The sequence below is a fragment of the Rana temporaria genome, chromosome 3 (assembly GCF_905171775.1).
Source record: "Rana temporaria chromosome 3, aRanTem1.1, whole genome shotgun sequence".
Taxonomy (NCBI): domain Eukaryota; kingdom Metazoa; phylum Chordata; class Amphibia; order Anura; family Ranidae; genus Rana; species Rana temporaria.
Genome location: NC_053491.1, coordinates 197,069,008 through 197,085,372, shown reverse-complemented (window position 1 = coordinate 197,085,372; position 16,365 = coordinate 197,069,008). Strand labels below are relative to the sequence as shown.

The 16,365-nt window shown below is 37.9% G+C and overlaps 1 protein-coding gene across 3 annotated transcripts in view; it reads right to left on the bottom strand.

Annotated features, from left to right (window-relative positions):
• MSRB3 (methionine sulfoxide reductase B3) overlaps positions 1-16,365 on the bottom strand; it is a 197,220-nt gene that overhangs the window by 90,000 nt on the left and 90,855 nt on the right. For all 3 annotated transcript variants that reach the window (XM_040344088.1, XM_040344090.1, XM_040344089.1), the window contains one exon: positions 4,871-4,979. In XM_040344088.1, coding sequence (XP_040200022.1) covers positions 4,871-4,979 — 109 coding nt within the window. The remainder of the gene's footprint in view (positions 1-4,870; positions 4,980-16,365) is intronic.

The following is a 16,365-nucleotide window of genomic DNA, read 5'->3' as shown; positions in this document are numbered from 1 at the left end:
GGGGGGGGGGGGGCGAGGGGGGGTTTTGGCTCTTCCCTAATAAGCTGCAACGTATTAAATTTCAGCCAGCCGACTGACCCCAAAAAAGAAACAAATTCCCCTATCAACGCATTTGAGTTGTATAGAGGAATCCTCCTTGCTGCACTAATGTATTCTGACAGAGAGGACTCAGAATACACTGATTAGCGTCGCAACCTGTTGGATTTTTCTAACATTCCCATTTGTGAGTGTAGCACTACTAGAGCTGCTGGTTTAGATTTGGGTTTTGCACATTACCTCTAAGTTCGTTGTCAGGGGAAGAAAGTCTGTAGAAATTGCAATGTCCACACAAGATGTAAAACTTTTTAACTGTTATGCCCCGTACACACGGTCGCTTTATGTAATGTAAAAAAACGACGTTTTTAAAAACGTCATTTAAAATTACCGTGTTTGGGGAAAACTTAATTTTATGTCTTCTGAAAAACCACAAAAAAAAAAATCGAGCATGCTTCAATTTTTTGTGTCGTTTTTCAAAACGTCGTTTTTTGTGTCACAAAAAATCACTGTGTGTAGCTAAAACGACGTTTAAAACAACGTTTTTAAACCCGCGCATGCTCAGAAGCAAGTTATGAAGCGAGCTTCAATGGAAAAGAGTGCTGAACGTAACCGCGCTTTGCTAGAGCATTTTGAAAAAACGATGGTGTGTAGGCAACGTCGTTTTTAAAAATGAAGTTTCAAAAACATCGTTTTTTTTACTTCACAAAAAAATTCGTTTTTTTTCATAAAAAAAAACGACCGTCTGTACGCGGCATTAGGTTTTATTTTTGCTGCATAAAACTTGTGAAGAAAGTGGAGAGTATAGAGAGAAGGGGAAGGTTCAGGTACGCGGTACAGAATGCACAAAATTATCTAAAGTTCCAGTATTCACCACTCTCTCTTGAGTGGTTATTGCTCACCCGGAATTGACCCCTCTCACATGCCCTAGCAGCCGGAATGATGCCCAAACAGTATGAGAACATACTCTCTGCCACAGACTGTCTGAGAACGAAAGATGGATAGCCAGGAATCCTCTGCCACAGGATTTAAGTCCCGCACTTCCTGCCTTACAGTAAAAGAACCTTTAAGCCGATCCGGTGGACTGTAAGAAAAATAGAGTAGTGGATCCCTTTATAACAAAGTCACTAGGCCTATCCTGAGACATCAGCTTGCTTTGCTGCGCTCCTCCAGGACAGGTCCTCCCCCGGTTTCCTTTGTTAAACAGCTTACCCCACTCGGATGGACAGCTTTGAATCCCTTTTAAAATCATAGGCCCCAGCCAGCATAGCTGGGCCTACTCCATGGAGATGCGACCTCAGACCAACGTGGTCCCAAGGTCAAGATCATGCACACGTGCCTTGTGCCAGGAGGGCCACGAGGGGAAGGAACCCGAAAAACTGTGTCTGCCCCTTAAAGCGGGGGTTCACTCCAAAAAAATTGTTTAACATGACATTCAGCCGAGTTGTCAGAATGACAATCGGCTGTTTTTTTTTTTTCAGAGCCGTACATACTGTATTTTCACTGCCGCATCCGGGTATGTAATGTGCGGGACTGGGCGTTCCTAATTGATTGACATCCTTCCGACCGACGCATGCAGCGCGTCACGAGTTGCCGAAAGAAGCCGGACTGCGAGTCGGCTCTATACGGCGCCTGCGCACCGACGTTCGGCTTCTTTCGCCAACTCGTGACACGCTGTATGCGCCGGTCGGAAGGATGTCAATCAATTAGGGACGCCCAGTACATACCCGGAAGCGGCGGTGAAAATACGGTATGTACTGCACTGAAAAAAAAAAACAGCCGATTGTCATTCTGACAACTCGGCTAAATGTCATGTTAAAAAAAAAAAATGTGGGTGAACCCCAGCTTTAAGTACCCCTTCCCGGCATGCACAGTGGGGCACCACTCCCACTGGGCTGCTCCCGAGAAGGGTCACTCAACACACCATGGTTCGCTTGTGTTCCAACATGGGCCTGAGGTGGTAACGCCACCTACAGGCAACAGGGGAAAATCCTGTCAAGCACAATCATAGCCAGAACAGAGGCTAATTTCAATGGAAGTCAACAAAGTCTGAGCCCACTATTGGCTCAGACGCCCTCTAAATTTAAAATAGCGCCCCAGTTATTGGGAGAAGGGCGCTACATGAGAAATCAATTATTAGATGAATTTCTCATGAAAAAGAACAGCCCTAGATGTATTGAAATTCATCCGGTCCATGATGAACCGGACCAATTTCGATTCATCTACTGTAAGCTTTAGACCCCTTTCACACATGCGGACCATTTGTCAGTTTTTCATCAATTTGCTGATAGATGAAAAATGGACATCAATGCATCTTTATAGAAAACGGATCTAAATGGATGATCATCCATTTACATCCGTTTACATCCAATTCCGTCAACATCTGTTTTTTGGAACGGGTCAAATCTCAATTTTTCTTCTGTTAAAAAAACTGATCGGGCGAAAAAAGGGATGTAAACAGTCAAGCTCTCCCTTTTGGAATGAAAAAATAGTTAAGGACTCCAGCTAAAGGATGTAAAAATGTATGAAAAAAGGATAAAAAAAGTATAAAAAATTGATGACAAACTGATGAAAAATGTAATCAGTTTTTTCCTTTGAAAATACGTGACTCAATTTCACACCCCTTTCACACGTGCGGACCGTTCTTTTCATCAGTTCAGTCATGTCTTTTCAAAGAAAAAAACATCAATTTGTCATACATTTTTCATCCGTTTTTACATCTGCCAGCTAGAATCCTTAACTACTTGAGTCCCTGAGAAATTATTTCATGCAAAAACTGACCATTTGACTATTTACGTCAGTTTTTCGTCCGATCCATTTTTGTAACAGAAGAAAAAATAGGGCTTTGATCCATTCCAAAAAAACAGCTGTTGACGTAAATGTAAATGTTTGTAAATGGATGATCATCCATTTACATCCGTTTTTTCATTGAGATGCACTGATGTCCATTTTTCATCTGTCAATGGATGGATGAAAAACAAACAGTCCTCATGTGTGAAAGGGGCCTTAGGGATACTGCCACTGGTGACTTGTCACCAGAAACAGGATTACTCATCTGTGTCAACAACCAAGCAATAGAGACAGCAGAGTTATGCTGGCCATAGACTTTCGAATCTCCTCAATGTTTCTGCTGATCCGGCCGAGATGCAAACTGTGTACGGGCAGGTTGAATGTATCAAGTTGATCAATCGATCAACTTGGGTACAACTAGCCTGCCATATCAAGTTGATCAATCTGGCAGGCTAGTTGTACCCAAGTTGATCGATTGATCAACTTGCGATTATGGCTAGCAGTTGGTATAGCCTCTAGGAATAATCGCCTTAGTTCAGTTGTTGACCGGAAGCATTTTATTTGGGCTTTTTCAAGTCCCCACTTTAGAACCTAAACAAAAAGGTTGCTTACATATTAGTTATTTTTTGTTTATGTCTTTTTTTTTACACGCTTATTTAGACGTAAGTAGAAATTATAGGTTAGTGTGTGTGTTCGTGTTCAATGAAAACATATTTTACAGCTTCAAGGGAACCCTATTCACTGAGAAGGAAATTGTGATGCGATATTGTGGTTATGTTGTGGCTTTCTAGCACATGGGAATAAGGCATGGCTTGCAGCCACAGGGTACAAGTGAGTCCAACACACACAAATTGAAATGCTTCATAAGGAAAAGTAAACAGAATCCAGAAAACATTATTTCTGTTTTCTACTTGACAAAAACAGCAATAAATCAGTCAAGCAAACAAATAATTTTCTAGTACTTGAGTTTTAATAAAACATTTAAAGTCTTCTCTGGATAAATAAAAGATAGTTGATCACCTTTTTTTTTGCCAGATACTCGTGATCATTGGAGAATTGTGGAATAAAATAGATTTAAAAAGAATTTCCTGGTTTTCCAGGGCAGTGGCTGGTGTTGTGCTCTCTCTGACCACAGGAGCACACTATGAAAACAGTCAGGCTGTTGGGTCTAGCAGACTATGGCCCTACTATTCTCTGGGAATGCGGTGCACTGTGGGGAAGAGAACCAATCAAGTGTTTCCCTACACACTACCAGAAAACATATATGGATTAACACAAAGCCATATGAGCCTAGAGTAAAATTGAAAAACAAGTAATATAAATTATATAAACAATGGTAAAGAAAAAAAAATACTAGTGCTCCTCGTGCTGTGATGCCATTTTCAAATTAATACTGTGACAACATTTTATGGGTCTACAATTATTACTTTTCCTCAAAACCCACATGCTTAAAGCGGTAGTAAACCACTGGATTTATTTTTTTTAAATCTGCAAGGCAATGACATAATGTGCATAATGAGCTGTGCATTGTAGCTAATTAGTTTCTAACTTACGTTTATACAATTAAGCTTTGACAAAAAAAAAAAACGCTGTCACCGATGAAGATGCTTCCATCTTCAGCTGGTCTTCCTTCTGAGTTTGCGGACTCCGGCTGTGTGATTGGCCTGAGCCGCAATGACGTCACTCCTGCGCATGCACACGGGAGACGCCATTTACGGTACAGGTATGGCATTCCTTCAGACGGTGACGTCACACGCATCATCTAAAGTAGACATCTACAGTACCTATAGGTAAGCCTTCTTATAAGCTTACCTGTAGATAAAAAACATACATGGGTCTTTACTCCCACTTTAAATAGCATGCCTGCCTAAGTAGAGCTGGATTACATACAGTGCCACAGTCACCACTGCATACAACCGCAAAGGTTTAATGCGCCTAGCTGGAAGATGGGCAGAGGTTTCCTTGCCCATTATTCTGTATGTCTATATGTAGATTTGAAGTGATCTTATGTTCTGGGCTGAGTGACTTGTTAGCTTAGACACATTACCTTTCGGTCCCTTTTTCTTGGGTGACATGGTATTGTTTGGGCGTCAGACGTTGTCTTAATTCTTGTTCTGTAAAAATCACCTTGCAGGTCTTCTTTACCTTGCGTGACCCTGAGAACAATAAGATCACAAAATTCTGTTAAGTTTTAATTGCAGTAGCTACTTTGTTGTTTTTCAACAGTTCCAGCTTGTTCACAAATACTAGTTGTAGATAGGGTTGCCACCTCATCCCTTTAAACCTGAACACATATGAATTACACACGTTCTGAGGCTAATTTAATGCAGATAAGGCACCAAGTGAGTTTAATTACCAACCTAAAGTGGTTGTAAACTCACAAAAAAAAAAAAAACCTGCAAGACAAAAGGTTTACTAGCTCATTATGAAATACTCACCTTAGATCGAAGCCCCAGCAGAGGTCCCAGTACACAGCTCTGGCCGGCTACATCACTCCCGGAGTTACTTCCGGGTATCGCGTGCTCTGGAGCTGTGATAGTCCGTAGCCGCGATAACGTCACTCCCGTGCATGTGTGCGGGAGCCGCCGGTAACGGCACACTAGCTGAAGCAACGGCCCGAACGTTCCGTTGCTTCAGTGCGCATGTGCCGATGGTGTCAGCACATGCTGATAAAGGGGATATCTCCTAAACTGTGTAGGTTTAGGAGATATCAGGGTTAGCTACAGGTAAGCCTTATTATAGGCTTACCTGAAGTAAAAAGTGGATTGTAAGGGTTTACAACCACTTTAATCAGCCACAGAACCTGTGTAATTCATATGTGTTTGGTTTTAAAGGGATGAGGTGATAGATAGAAACACCCCAGTCAATGTTGACTTACTAAAACTGGAGAGTGCAAAATCTGGTGCAGCTGTGCATGGTAGCTAAGTTAGTTTCTAACTTCTGTTTATACAATTGACAAAAAAAAAATAAAAAAAAATGGAAGCTGATTGGTTTCTATGCAGAGCTGCACTCTCCTGTTTTAGTAAATCAACCCCAATCTCTCCAAAGTTAAAGTGAGCAAAAGTGGATGATTGAGAGCAGCACATTCTACGGGAGCAAGGTGGCATTTATATCACAACTGGTTCAAAGTAAAAGTAGTTGGGTTATGGAAAGAAACCAGAAAATCATTTTGGAAAATGTTTAGGGAAGAAATGCAAAAACTAAAAGAATATATACATTTTAAGCAGATAACAGCCTGGCCAAGATTGACTCCAGGACCTCAGCGCTGTGGGGCATCAATATGAAGGAAGAGGGTCACCATTGTCAATGCCTACACTGCCATTTGTACTAATTAGAAATAAGAACTAATATGCTGCCTTCTGGGCTTTCTGTGCATGAAAGTCTCGCACAGCCATTCACAACCAAGGTATACAGGTTCTAACAAATATTATCCCAAACAGTAAAAAAAAAAATACCGGTTAGTTATAAAAAAAAAAGTCTCTGGTCGTGACTGGTGCTAGCTCTGATGACATGCAAAGTACAGCAACAGATACCAACCAATAAGACTTCAGTTTACTTATACTGGTACTAAATTTTGGAAGATAATTTTTTCTGATTGGTTGCTATGGGTTATTAAATTATGCATATCATTATTGCTTTTTGCCATCTGTCATTGAATAAGCCTATTTGAGGACAGTCATACCATCTCTACCCAGAAAACATGTTCTTACACTTGTATTCCATTATGAAACTGCATATAAATCAATCAGATTTTTTCTGGTCATTCTAAATGTATTTATAAGAAGGAATGGTTGGTCCCTCAATTTAACCCAGCCCCTTTTTAAACAGATCATTAGACATGTGCACTGCCAAAAAATTTGTTTGTTTTTGTTTCATTCGTTTTTCAGGCCATTCATTATGATCGAAATTCGTTATTTCGAATAAATTTGTAAATTCGTAAATTTGAGAATTCGGAAACTCAAAAATTTGGAAATTTAAAAATTTTGAAACTAGAAATCCGAAAATTCAGAAATTCAACAAATCGGAAATTTAAAAATCTGAAAATAAGAATGTAAAACCCAAAATCCTTGAATCCAAAATAATAACTTAATAACAAACTAATAATAACTAACTATTAAATTATAGGTATTGGACATTCATTTCAAATGTGTCTGTTAGTGAACGTAACGAATACAAATTTATCCGAAGTTCTATATTATTTGAAATAAAAAATGCTGCATCTAAACGAATGGAACCTGACAAATTAACCACATAGGACCACTACACAACCATATACGTCGACACAATGGCTCCTGTACGTATAAGGGCATACAGGTATGTCCCCTTTAAGAAGCGGAATTGTGGGCGCGTGCTCCCTGCTGGCTCTGTGAGTCCGACCGCGGGTCCCACGGACTTGATGCCCGCGGGGATACCCGCGATTGTCTCACGGAGAGAAAGAACGGGGAAATGCTGATGTAAACAAGCATTTTCCCATTCTTCCTAGTGATAGGACACTGATCACAGCTCCCTGTAATCGGGAGGGGTGATCAGTGTCGTGTCACACACAGCACATCCCCCCCACAGTTAGAATCACTCCCTAGGACACACTTAACCCCTTCAGTGCCCTCTACTGGTTAACCCCTTCACTGCCAGTGTAATTTTTACAGTAATCAGTGCATTTTTATAGCTGTAAAAATGACAATGGTTCCAAAATGCCGTCAAAAGTGTCCGATGTGTCCACCAAAATGTCGCAGCTGATCGCTGCCATTACTAGTTAAAAAAAAAATATTAATAAAAATGCCATAAAACTATCCCCTATTTTGTAGACGCTATAACTTTTGCGCAAACCAATCAATAAATGCTTATTGCAATTTTTTACCAAAAATATGTAGAAGAATACATATCGGCCTAAACGGAGGAAAAAAAATGTTTTTATATATTTTTGGGGGGTATTTATTATAGCAAAAAATATTGCTTTTTTTTCAAAATTTACGCTCTATTTTTGTTTATAGCGCAAAAAAATAAAAACCACAAGGTGATCAAATACCACCAAAAGAAAGCTCTATTTGTGGGGAAAAAAAGGAGTCTCCAAATGTTTTAATTTCCAATTTTTGGATTTTCAAATTTACAGAATCTTTATATTTCCCAATTTTTTATTTTCCAACCTCCGAATTTTCAAACCTTCGAATTTTCGTTTTTTTTATTTCAGAAAAATTTGTTAATATTATCAAATATTTCTGAACGAATACATTTGTTAAATTTTGTTGAAAAACGAATTCGGAAACGAAACTAATTGCACATGTCTACAGATCATTTATTTCCTTGTAATTTGCATTATATTTAGAAGTCAGAGTGATTATTTTCTATAAAAAACTACCAGAATTAAACATTAACTATTAATGTCTACTGCTGTACATTGTAAAACTGCGAAGTGGCGGACATTAATTTCTGTATAGCTGTATATAAACAGCCCCGCAGAAAATTTTCTCAGGTAGCCAGTGTGCCCATAAAAAGCTGTGATCTGAGCCATCATCGGACGGTTCTGATCACAGACACCGTGTACAGAGCTGATCTAAGCAGTTCTGTACCTTGTGACTTCTGTAGTGACCAATCACAGCTTTTGCAAATGTAAACAGTGTACTATTTACCTTTGGGAGCCCTCTCCTTTACAATTACATCAGCTGCTGTAAAAAAAACAGCGACTCTGAAACATTAAAGGTGGATTTACTAGGTTTACTAAAACCGCAGAGTGCAAAATCTGAGGCAGTTGTGCATGGCAGCCAATCAGCTTTTAACTTCAACTTGTTCAACTAGCTTTGAAGCGCACTATGGTATCCACAGCCCTCCATAAGCATTTACCTGGGGTGAGTGTGCTGATACACCGATCCATTGGTTTTCTATTATTTGATAAACTGATTCAGAGGGGAGGTTTGTGATATTTTATGCAGATTTTATCAAGTCAAATGTATTCTTGCAGCGGTGTATATACCCCCTCCTGTTAACTCAACCATGTTGAGAGTTCTCCTGACATATCAGTTGGACAACCCTGAAATTCTTTTGATTCTAGTGGGAGATCAAAATGGTTTTCTAAACCCTCTCCTCGACAAAAATCCCCCTGCTTTGGGAACTAAACCTTCCCAAACTCTGCTACTGAAATTCATAGAGGAAGCAGGGTGGATAGACCGATGGCGGAGCCGCAATCCACTGCAGAAGCAATTTTCATGCTTTTCCAAATCGCATTCCTCTCTGTTAGGGATGAGTCAAACCCCCCCCCGTTCCATTCCCACCAGAACCTTCGAACGGACCGAACGTTCGCACAAACTTTAGAACCCCATTGAAGTCTATGGGACTTGAACGTTCGAAATCAAAAGTGATAATTTTAAAGGCTAATATGCAAGTTACTGTCCTAAAATGGGTTTGGGGACGCGGGTCTTGCCCCAGGGAACATGTATCAATGGAAAAAAAAGTTTTAAAACTGAAGTTTTTTCAGGAGCTGTGATTTTACCACTTCCATACCGGGCCTATTTTGGCACTTCTCTCCTAAATGCAAAAATCATAAGTTTTTTGCTAGAAAATTACTCAGAACCCCCAAACACTATATATGTTTTTTTTAGCAGACACCCTAGGGAATTAAATGGCGGTCATTGCAACTTTTTATCTTGCACGGTATTTGCGCAATAATTTTTCAAATGCCTTTTTTTGGGGAAAAAATGGTTTCATGAATTAAAAAATAACAAAACAGTAAAGTTTTTTGTATAATGTGAAAGATGAAGTTACGCTGAGTAAATAGATACCTAACATGTCACACTTTAAAATTGCGCACACTCATGGAATGGTGGCAAACTTCAGTACTTAAAAATCTCCATAGGCGTTGCTTAATTTTTTTTGGCAAGTTACCAATTTAGAGTTACAGAGGAGGTCTAGTGCTAGAATTGTTGCTGGCGCTCTAACGCACGCGGCAATACCTCACATGTGTGATTTGAAAGATGTTTACATATGTGGGTGGGACTTACGTGTGTGTTCGCTTCTGAGCGCGAGCTACCGGGGATAAGGGCGTTATAAAAAATAAAATAATATTTTTTTTATTTACTTAATTTATTTTTACACTTTAAGAAAAAAAAAATTTGATCACTTTTATTCCTATTACAAGGAATGTAAACATCCCTTGTAATAGAAATGGTTTGTGACAGGCACTCTTTATGGAGAGATGCAGTGTCAATAAGACCTCGCATCTCTCCTCCAGGCTGGAAAGCATTAGATCGTGAAAAAAAATCCACAGATCTAATGCTTTCAGCCACGATTGCAACTGTGTTTACATTCCGGTACCCGGGAGTGACATCATAACATCGCGCCCGCACCATCTGGTCACCAGTCATCTCTATGCCTCCCATCCAGTGCCAGTAGATCGTTTCCCCGGGTCTCCGATGGCAAGGGAGAGCTCGGAGAAGCACCGGATGGCAGCGGGAGATGGGGGTGTCTATTAGACATGTGCAGGATGAAAAAATTTGTTTCGTTTAGTTTTGATTCGTTATTTAATTTAATTTGTTTAGTTAAGTTTGTTGCATTCATTACATTCGTTTTCGGGATTCATTTCGTATTTGAAAAAATTCTAACGCATTCGAAAACAAATCTACCGAATTCGAAGAAAATGATCAAATTCGAAATAATGCTACCACATTTAAACGAAACTTTATATAACCATTTCCTGAAATTCGAATACAATTAAATCGAATTTGAATAGAAAAGATGAAAATAGAATCGAAAATACTAGAAAAGAATAGGATAGAAAAACAATAGCACAGAACAGAAACAAAATATTTTATATATCTCTATATACAGATATATATATTATATATATATATATATATATATATATATATATATATATATATATATATATATATATATATATATATTTATTTATATATAACATCTTCTGAAATTCGACTTTCGTATAGAATGAAATCGAATTCCAATAGAAAAGATTAGAGTAGAAAATAATACAAAAGAAAAGTATGGAAAAACAATAGAACAGAATAGAAAAAAAATATAATATATTCTATTCTAATCTTTTCTATTCCAATTCGATTTCATTCTATATGAAATTCGAATTTTGGAAAATGGTTATATCTAATAAAAATTTGGATGTGGTAGTTTTTTCTAAGTAGATTTTTTTCAAATGTGGTATAATTTTTTCGAATGCAGTAGATTTTTTCTAATCTAATTAAATTTTTCAAATTTGATCGACTTTTTAGGAATTCGGTCCAAATTTTTTCAAATTCTAATATGAAACTAATATTTTCTAATCTTTTCTATTCAAATTCGATTTCATTCAATAAGAAATTTGAATTTTGTATAAATGAATTCAACTTCGAATAGAATGGAATAGAAAAGAAAAACAAGAGAATAGAATAAAATATAATATATATTATAACTGATTCTATTCTGTTATTTTGTTTTTCAAGTTTATTAACATAATTATAATAATTAATAATAATTTTCTATTATTTTATATTCTATTCTAATCTTTTCTATTCCAATTCGATTTCATTCTATATGAAATTCGAAATTTGGAAAATGGTTATATGTAAAAAAAAATCGAAAGTGGTCGTTTTTTCAAATTTAGTAGATTTTTTTCAAATGTGGTATTTTTTTCTAATTCGGTAGATTTTTTCAAACGCGGTAGAATTTTTTTGAATGCAGTAGATTTTTTCTAATCTAATAAAAAAATTCAAATTTGATCGACTTTTTAGGAAATCGGTCCAATTTTTTTTCAAATTCTAATATGAAACTAATCTTTTATCATCTTTTCTCTTCAAATTAGATTTCATTCAATAAGAAATTCAAATTTCGTATAAAATGAATTCAAATTCGAAAAGATTAGAATGGAATAGAAAAGAAAAACATATATATTATAATTGATTCTATTCTGGTCTATTGTTTTTCTATTCTTTTATATTTTAGTTTCCATAAATTTTAATTATTTTCCAATCTATTCTAGAATTCAAATTTATACTACTCGAATTTCGGAAGACTGTCATGTTCTATTTTATTACATTCTATTAACTTCTATTCTATTCTTTTTGATTCTATTGCTTTATTGTTATATATTCTATTTTATTGTAGTTTTTAGAAAATCGATTCGAATTTGTTTTCGGATTCGATTCGTATTCGATTTGAATCTGATTCGAATTCGAATTTCGTTCGCGTTTTTTCGAATTTGTTTAAATTCGTTAATTTTGTAATTCGGATGCATACGAATTTCAGAATAATGAAAAATTTGTTTTAATTATTTAAAACTGCTTGCGGCTTTAATGTAATGTAATGGTCCCTGCAATATGGATGAAAATCATTGAGAAAAATAGCAATGGTTTCCCCCCCTGCCCCCAGGTCATTAGCAGCCCCTTTGGTCCTATATACTTTGAACAGCAGTATACAGGCGAGGCAAACAAGACAGGGACTGTAGGTTTGTTGTTAAGTAGAATCTGTTTGTAATTTTGAACTGGTACTTTTTTAAAGTGTAGCTGCAGCCAAAAAATCTATTTTTAAGCTTTTTGGAAAACATAGAGAAGGGTTATCACCCATGTAACATTTGTTTTGCTGTCTGTGCGCATCTGTTCAGAAGATTGCACCTCACTTTCTGTCCAAATGACAAATGTTTTTTATTTTTTATTTGTTTTTTTTTGTGAAACAAGGATTGGTGATAAAGCATCAGTGGACAGGAGACACCTCTTACAGAAGAGAATTTCCCTTGCTAGGGGTAGATTTCCTCTCACTTCCTGTTGTCTCCTTCCGTTTGCAAGTAGGAGTCGTTTGTAAGTTGGATGTTTGAAAGTAGGGGCCTGCTGTATATACTCTTCAGAAATTTGGGCCCTAGGTGTTGGTTTTGCCACAACACTGTGGTCTTGGTGGGCACTGGAACACCCTGCTGTGAACTATTATATCAAGAATTGTAATTACATGATATTGTTGAACAGTGGTAGAAAAATTGGGTCTTTGGTGCTGGCGTTGAGGCCACAACATTGTAAGTCCTCACAGTTACTCTTGGTGGGCGCATGAATGGGCCCTGCTGTGAAATATTAGATCAAGAATTATAATTACAATGCCTGTTGAACAGGGGCAGAAAAATTGGGCCTTTGTTGTTGGTGGTGGTGGTGGTGCTGGTGCCACAACACTGTAAGCCCTCACAGTTACTCTTGGTGGGCGCAGGAATGGGCCCTGCTGTGAAATATTAGATCAAGAATTGTAATTACATGCCCCTGTTGAACAGGGGCTGAAAAATTGGGCCTTTGTTGTTGGTGGTGGTGCCACAACACTGTAAGCCCTCACAGTTACTCTTGGTGGGCGCAGGAATGGGCCCTGCTGTGAAATATTAGCAAATGTATTCACGTAGCTTTAGGTGCACACTGTGCAGAGGACACAGTACACAAAACATGAGTTCGACTCAAACACAAAGCTTATCCCTACTCTCTGTCTAGGATAAATCTATGCTTATGTACCCCAGCTGCCTCCCTTTTGGTTCAAGATCTACAATATTTAATTAGAGGCATATCGGATCACTCAGCTCTAATAGTACATTTAAATGTTAAACCAGTCACGTCCCTACCCAGGGCTCCCTGGAAACGTAATGCCTTTTGGTTAAATTTCATTACTTCTCATGATAAGCTTGCAACGTAGTTTGCTACTTAATGACGGAACCATAATGACTACCATGATGCAATAGGTGCCCAGTGTGTACTCGGTGTTCCAGGGACCATGTTGATCTTATTGTACCAAGCTACATCTCTACTGGTTGGGAGTTACTGATACCATTAACAGGGTATTTCAGGTTGATATTTTGATGGCTCCTAAGCACTGTATCTTGAGTATTCTAGACAATCTCCCCATTGCAGACAACCCCAAACAGGTAATAGCTAGAGCCCTCTTCCAGGCACCTAAGCTTATCCTCAGTTGTTGGAAAGCGACAGAGCCTCCAACTCTCCATAATGGATTGCTCAACTGGGGGACACTCTAAGGTTGAAAAAATACATTTTGCAACATCGGGTTCCAAGTTTAATGCTGTATGGTCTCCCTGGTTGGACACTCCAGGTCTTTCTCCTGTTAATTTGATCTTGGACAGATTGCTTATTTAATACAGATGTGAATCTTCTATGCTGAGCATTTCCTCCCTATCACATCTGAGCAGACCATGTGACTATAGAGTCACAGATGTGGGTGTATATACAGTGGTAAATGGCAGCCCACTCCCTTCCTTCTCTCCCATACCCTCTAATCAGCTAACCACAATGGGAACAAGATATTACATGTAGATTAATGGAGACTTCACCTCCCTGATATTCTAAGACACAGGTTGCAAGGGCGTGACACAGCCTGTGACTGGCAGAAATCCACCCACACCATGTTATTTCCACAAAATAATAAAGATTTAATTTCAAATATATATTTGTATGCCAATTTAAAATGATATGTATGCGTATGTATGAATGTGTAAATTGAGGGCGCTATATCAGTACCTGTAATAAATAAATATAAATTATTTATTTTTACTCTGTATTCCAAAGGCTGTTTTTTATTTTGAAAGTGTGTTCAGCAGCAGAGGACTAGAAGCTCTTCCTGCTATGTCTCCCTGCATACAGGCAGGGAAAGAGCTGGGTCATGTGACAGCTGTATATCGATTATGAAAAATGTACTTAATTAAAATAATTACAATTAATTTAAAAAGGCATAAGGAAAAAAGGCATAAGGAAGTGTGTATATGTATATATATATATATATATATATATATATATATATATATATATATATATATATATATATATATATATATTTCAATTTGGGTTTTGGGTTAACATTACATTTTTTGATTCCTATAAATACATTTTGTTTTTTTAATGACAATTCAATTCTACTTGGTAAAATGTACTACATATCTCCAAATTTAAATTTGAACTGGTCTTGCACATTTGCTAATCTGTTCTGACAAAATACTTTTTCACAATTGCTGGTTGTAGTAAATGATGTACAATTACAAAAAAAAAAAAAAAAATAGCTATGGTACAAGTATGTTGCTGCTGCTAGGGGTGTGCAACTATAAAAAGGCCAATTGTTTCCCCAAAGTTTCAAGAAGGTTGACCATCTGTATGTCATTTAGTACAAGAAAGGGGACTTCAGGTTTAAGTTACATGGTATCAGATTGCAATTTCCTAACATTTGAAGCCTTTCTTCTGTTTTGTTTTTATTTTTTTCGAAAGCTATTTCTGTTATTACCAAGGATTGTTAATAAAGAAAAATATGGCTAGCCTGGAACAACTAACACAGAAAACAATTTTCAAGGCATATTAAAACAGACATTTTTTTCCTTTTACTATCAGAACTTGATATTTTTTATAATCATTGGACATATATTGGAATAATCTTGATGTATTACTTGGTAAAAGTTTTAAATGTTTAAAGCAGATCAAAAATGAAAGGTCCACTTTATGAAAGAAGTCTTCCTTCTCCTGAGTTAAAGCAGAATTAAATCCAAAACCCCAAAATTTGGAGTTAGATTCAGCATTGTTTTACGTCTGCGTATTTATAGATACGCAGCGTAAGTAGAAAGATGCGCCGTCGTATCTATGCGTGCCATTCTGGGAGCTAGATACGTCTGAATTATAGCTTCCTCCGACCAACGTAAGTGTTAGTACGCTGTCGTATCTAGGGTGCATATTTACGCTGGCCGCTAGGGGCGCTTCCGTAGATTTACGCGTAGAATATGTAAATCCCCTGGATACGCCGATTCACGAACGTACTTGCGCCTGCTACGCCGTTTACGTAAGGCTTACGTCCGGTGGAACGTTACCCCTGCTATATGTGGCGCAGCCAATGTTAAAGTATGGACGGCGGAACAGCCGTCAAATTTTATGTCGTTTATGTAAGTGGTACGTGAATGGGGCTGTGCGTAGGTTACACGTCGAAAGCATTGAGCCGACGTATCTTAGGGAGTATATGCGACGTGACTCTGAGCATGCGCACGCATGCGCCGTTCGTTCGTGAAAACATTTACATGGGGTCACGGCTAATTTGTATACAACACGCCCACTACCTTAGACATTTAAATTAGGCGGGCTTACGCCTGCCTATTTACACTACGCCGGCGCAACGTACGGTGCCAGATCTTGCAGAATACCGTTCTGGGCTCCCTGATTTACGCCGGCGTAGTGCATGAGATGCGCTACGCTGGCCAAAAGGTACGCCGAGCTACGTGAATCTAGCTCATAATATACTGCAGCTTACCAATCATTGGATGTGGTGGATGCATTTGTTTTCTTTTTTCTAGGCTTTTCCCCTTGGTTTTTACCTGGAGATCTGCCCAGTAATTTACCTCCTGTATTAGGCTGGGCATACATTATACAATTTTCCTTTAGATTTACCAAAACCATATCAAACCTAAAGACTTTCAATTTGTATGCAAATCAGGAAGGCCCCAGACTTACTGTCTGGATCACCAGGTGAAAATAGAAGAAAAAAAACCTAAAAAATAAAATGAATGCAGCCATTACATCTACGAATTGGTAAGCTGCA